Raw genomic sequence first — 5,000 nt, 5'->3', positions numbered from 1 at the left:
CTAAGAGGATTAAATGTGGTTGTTGTCGAGGAAGATTCTACGGTAAGTTCCTCTTCCTTATTTCATTATTCTGTAAAACTGAGCTTACTGGTGAATGATATTTTCATTGGGTAGCAGTCACCGAAAGGAGAATTTACTGTATGTTATAAATTAACCCCATTATTTATGTGATATATATTGTATTACTTTAAGGCATAGCTACAGAATACACCAAATCCATGATAAAAGTATGCAGCATATTCCAAATGTTTATTATTTTCAGTACAAAAGGGCCTCAACGGTGTTATCAGTGGGGGGCATTCGTCAACAGTTCAGTGTCCCAGAGAACATACAACTTTCACTCTATGGCATGGACTTCTTGCGGAAATCACCTGAACTCCTTGCTGTGGAGGGGATGGATCCTCCTGATGTACAGTTTAACCCAAGTGGCTATCTTACTTTGGCTTCTGAAGCAGGTGTTGAGCAGCTGAAGGAAAACTTTACAGTACAGATGTATGTATCATAGTCTTTCAATTTTGGAGGAAGTTTGTTGGTATACTCTTAGATTTTCATAAGAAGAGGGGAAAAAGAGAGAAAGAAAGAAAAAATATATATGTGTATTATCTCTCTCTCTCTCTCTCTCTCTCTCTCTCTCTCTCTCTCTCTCTCTCTCTCTCTCTCTCTCTCTCTCTCTCTCTCTCGCTCTATCAGGTTACATTCATACACATATACATGTTTATATAGTTAATGTTTATATGTCTGTGTATACTTATAAACATATATATATGTATATGAAGATATTTGGATGGACTGATAAATACAGATATAAGTAGATAGATATACATAGCTATATGATATACATAAGTGTACTGAATAAGCTCAAGAAATAAATGTGAAGCAAGATATAACAGAAGGTAAAATTCTCAAAACAAGACAGATTTTTATGGATTAAAGTAAAATAACAGGAAACTTTATTTCACTAATCCATTCATGATTTGAGAGTTTACTAAATATACATCATTTGCTTTCAGTGAAATGGGTGCTAAAGTGGATTTTTTGTCAGCACAGCAGCTAAAAAGAAGATTTCCGTGGCTAAATACTAATGGAGTGGAGGCAGGTGTTATTGGCCTTGAGAATGAAGGATGGTAAGAAACTGGTCTTTTTCAGACCAACATTGACTTTTTGGATTTCAAGAACTAGAATATTAGTGTTTAATAAAGTGCTTCTTTATTGCTTCTTAGACATCACATTTAGTATACCACCTTAGATTTATTGGCATAAAAATGGTTGAGCTGATAACATTTATTTTTTATTTGAATATTTTGGTATTTCATAATTATTATCACATGTTTTAATCATCAATGAGAATTATACAAGTCATTGTTTTAATCTTCAAGTAGGCTAATCAGTTTGAATTATTTCCATTTAATATGTTACAGGTTTGACCCATGGAATTTCTTGTTCAGTCTAAGAAGAAAGGCAGTGTCTTTAGGAGCTGAATATGTTACTGGGAAAGTAACAGGATTGGAACAACATAGCTTAGATGACATGATCACAGAAGTAACTGGCTCATCAGTATTACAAAATCTCAACTGTGCAGAGGTGAGCCATTTGGATAATGAATATTGCTTAGATAAGCAATATAAATTTCTTTTAAATCACAATTTTTTCAATAACATTTTAAAAAGATAAACAGGACGAGAAAAAAATTGTTTTTTCAAAGATCTATGTTTTTTATTGTCTCTTTTTTTTCTATCCTTGACAGATTACTCTCCCAGATGGTGAAAAACGAAACATCAGGTTTTCAGTATGCGTGGTGGCCGCAGGAGCATGGTCAGGTGAAGTTGGCCAATTGATTGGCATTGGAAAAGGAACAGGAATCATGGGTGTCCCAATACCTGTTGAACCTAGGTTTGTAGAATTGTAAAAATTAGAGCCAGTTACCAAAACAGGAGGAGTGTGCACATTTTTTATAATTGAGCTTAATTTGTAAGAGCATATATTGGTCTGTCTACCCATAGATATGATGTTTTAGTAATTGCTGAGCAGCCTTTTTAACATCAAGTGAGAAGTTCTACATATAGTCATTCTACCAAGCTTAGGAGGGAGACAAAATATATCTTCATTAAAAGTGTAATATATTTTTACAAATATCATTGAAATTGTCAATTATGGTTGATAGTCATATGATATTTACACATTATTTCATGTTTCTTTTTTTCAGGAAGCGTTATGTGTACTGTGTGCATGCTCCCGATGGTCCAGGGTTAGACAGCCCACTGCTTATTGACCCAAATGGAACATACTTCCGAAGAGAAGGGTTGGGAGGATTATACCTTTGTGGACAGTCACCCACTGATGAACATGAACCCTCCATCGAGAACTTGGATGTAGATTATGAATTTTTTGAATCAAATGTTTGGCCAACTCTTGCTAACAGAGTACCTTCATTTGAGAACTTAAAGGTGTGTATTTTAAACTGACTTAACTCACTGTCTTTATTGTTCATAATATATATCAGTTTCAGATCATGAATAAGTAGTGCTAAAGCCATCCCATTCGCCGTAGTGGAAGTTAAAGTCAGTCCTTTTAAAAGTTAAATCCCATATAAGGATCCTTGGCAAAATGATCCCTTGGAGAGAAAATTTTCCATTGGAAATAATGTCATCTTCATGTAGGAGATCAGATATAATCAGCATTTTTATTTACAGTTACAAAGTTCTTGGGCAGGATACTATGACTACAACACCTTTGATCAGAATGGTATAATTGGACTTCACCCAATCTTTACAAACATGTTCATTGCTACCGGATTTAGTGGACATGGTAAGTGTTAGTTCTTAATTGCCTCTTTAATTAGTTTTCTTTCCTTTTTAATTGTTTTAAATATTACAGGATTAGGTCATACAGGGTATCATTATTTTCCGGTTATGCACAGATTCTTTTGTCTGTTCTCAGTCTATTTATTGGACATCATATAGTGGTCTAGATTCATATTGGCCATTGTTCTTCCTTATCTGAGGCTCATTTTCATTACATACCATCATGCTGCACAATGTTCTCTTGCTCCGCTATTCTGAGCTGTCTCAAAACAGGCAGTAGGTTTATTGGTTGCAATTTAGTTTGTGCTAGTTAGGATCACATTTTATTCTAGACCTATGGTCTAGAATAACCCTAGGATTTATATTAAGCCTTTGCACGAAAAATACTTTCTTTGTTACATTTTAGGGGTATCTCATTACTGATGCTTGCTTAAAACGTAGGACTACACCAAGCTTACAGCAGCTGCAGTTTTTTCAAGTAACAAAATGAATGTACAAATAATGCTCTAAGGTAAAATATATCCAAATGTATATAAACATAGCTAGTGTGCACACACACACACACACACACACACACACGCACACGCACACACGCACACCCACCCACACGCACACCCACACGCACACCCACACCCACGCACTCCCACACCCACGCACACCCACACCCACACCCACGCACATGCAGGCAAGCACGCACGCACGCACACGCACACTACACTATGTAATACCCATTCAAAATGCCTACTGAGGAAAGACATACTGATTGTGCAAACTTTCTTGTGTCTGGTTCTTGAAATTTTCCCCTTGGTATATCAATGTACTGCTAATCTAATTAACTTCAAACTACATTTTGTTGTGTGTGTGTGTGATTGAAGCAAGCTCACTGTCTGGTGGAAGGAATATCACTTCAGCTAATACCTGAAGCTCAACAATTTCAGACAAGGATGTTGGACAATAGATGAGGCCTTAATATATATACTAAAAGATTGGAAATATGTGTCAGTTTAGGAAACATTTAGTGATGGCTTGTTATTAGCTATTGTCCTTATCAGGGTTTTCTATTTTTAAGTAATGATAGGACTTTATCATCTGCTACTGGAAACTTTAATCTGTATTGATGTCCCTAATACCAGCATCTGCCGACAGGTATACAGCAAGCTGCAGGTGTTGGTCGTGCAGTGATGGAAAGTATCCTCCATGGGGAGTACCAGACTATTAACTTGGAGAGGTTTGGGTTTGAGCGAGTCCTAACCAATGAGCCCCTTTATGAGCAAAATATTGTTTGACATTATGACAATCATAGGGATATTCGGAGAACGAAAGCTATTGGCTGAATTTTGTAAAGCTAACGTGTGAAAATTTTGAGAATTTTGTTGAAAGAGGTCGAAACTAAATATAATGAAAACTGCCAATTTATGCAATTGTAAGGTTTTCATAAGATGCATTAGTATATGAAATTGTATAAAATGCTGTATCATATATACTGTAAATATTTGTAGGTGCAGAGAAATGGAATACATTTTTTTATGAATGTTGTAAAACTTTTAGTAACATAAATACAGCATAAGGCATTTATTAAAAGTTAATGTTATCATATTACTGTTTTCTTTCAGTGATTTATAAATATTGCCACTTTAGGCTCCCTTACTTTTTTATATAACTGATAATATATTAGTCTGTAAATCTGTACAATTGTTAATAAAGTTGTTAAGTTCTTTATATTAAATTTATTTTAATAAATATTTTTCTTTTCCCTTCATACTGAAAAGCAAATATTCAGATAACTGTTACTGTGGATATCTTATTCTACACAGTATGTCTGAGTTATCTACAAATAATATTCATATTACAAGTATAATGAATAATCTCTGATGAAAAAGGTGCTGTTTTAGAAAGCTATATTTCCTACATATTCATTTGTACACTAATTTTTTTTTTTTTTTACCTTCTGCTTCCTTATTTGTGGTTCTCATTTATTTTTACCTTTTATCTTTATATAAAAATATCTTAGTTAAATATAGGCTACAAATAAAGCAATTCTTACAGGAAGTTCAATGTTCTTATAAGAATTATCATTATTTTTTACTCATAAAATAGACTGTAAAGGCAAAACAGTACATTTTAATCCTTAAAGCTGCTGTAGATAAACCAGCTACACAATTCATTTCCCTTGGAAGATTTCACTTGAGTACAAAATCT

The 5,000-nt window shown here is 34.2% G+C and overlaps 2 protein-coding genes across 4 annotated transcripts in view; one reads left to right on the top strand and one right to left on the bottom strand.

The window, feature by feature from the left end:
* The window catches only part of LOC119582561 (FAD-dependent oxidoreductase domain-containing protein 1-like), a 5,057-nt gene extending 516 nt beyond the window's left edge, over positions 1–4,541 (top strand). Inside the window, exons 1-8 of the mRNA XM_037930915.1 lie at positions 1–42; positions 263–492; positions 1,011–1,124; positions 1,419–1,581; positions 1,745–1,890; positions 2,204–2,444; positions 2,691–2,805; positions 3,948–4,541. The exon at positions 1–42 is cut by the window's left edge and continues 516 nt beyond it. Of these exons, the coding sequence (XP_037786843.1) occupies positions 1–42; positions 263–492; positions 1,011–1,124; positions 1,419–1,581; positions 1,745–1,890; positions 2,204–2,444; positions 2,691–2,805; positions 3,948–4,087 (1,191 nt within the window). The 3' untranslated portion in view covers positions 4,088–4,541. The remainder of the gene's footprint in view (positions 43–262; positions 493–1,010; positions 1,125–1,418; positions 1,582–1,744; positions 1,891–2,203; positions 2,445–2,690; positions 2,806–3,947) is intronic.
* A 300-nt stretch (positions 4,542–4,841) lies between these two features.
* Positions 4,842–5,000, bottom strand: part of LOC119582562 (aminoacylase-1-like) — a 13,583-nt gene continuing 13,424 nt past the window's right edge. For all 3 annotated transcript variants that reach the window (XR_005229646.1, XM_037930918.1, XM_037930916.1), the window contains exon 10: positions 4,842–5,000. This exon is cut by the window's right edge and continues 36 nt beyond it. The gene's annotated coding sequence lies outside the window, so the exon portion shown is untranslated.

This window comes from Penaeus monodon, chromosome 16 (genome assembly GCF_015228065.2).
Source record: "Penaeus monodon isolate SGIC_2016 chromosome 16, NSTDA_Pmon_1, whole genome shotgun sequence".
In the NCBI taxonomy this organism is placed as follows: Eukaryota; Metazoa; Arthropoda; class Malacostraca; order Decapoda; family Penaeidae; genus Penaeus; species Penaeus monodon.
This window is presented reverse-complemented; position numbering and strand designations above follow the sequence as displayed.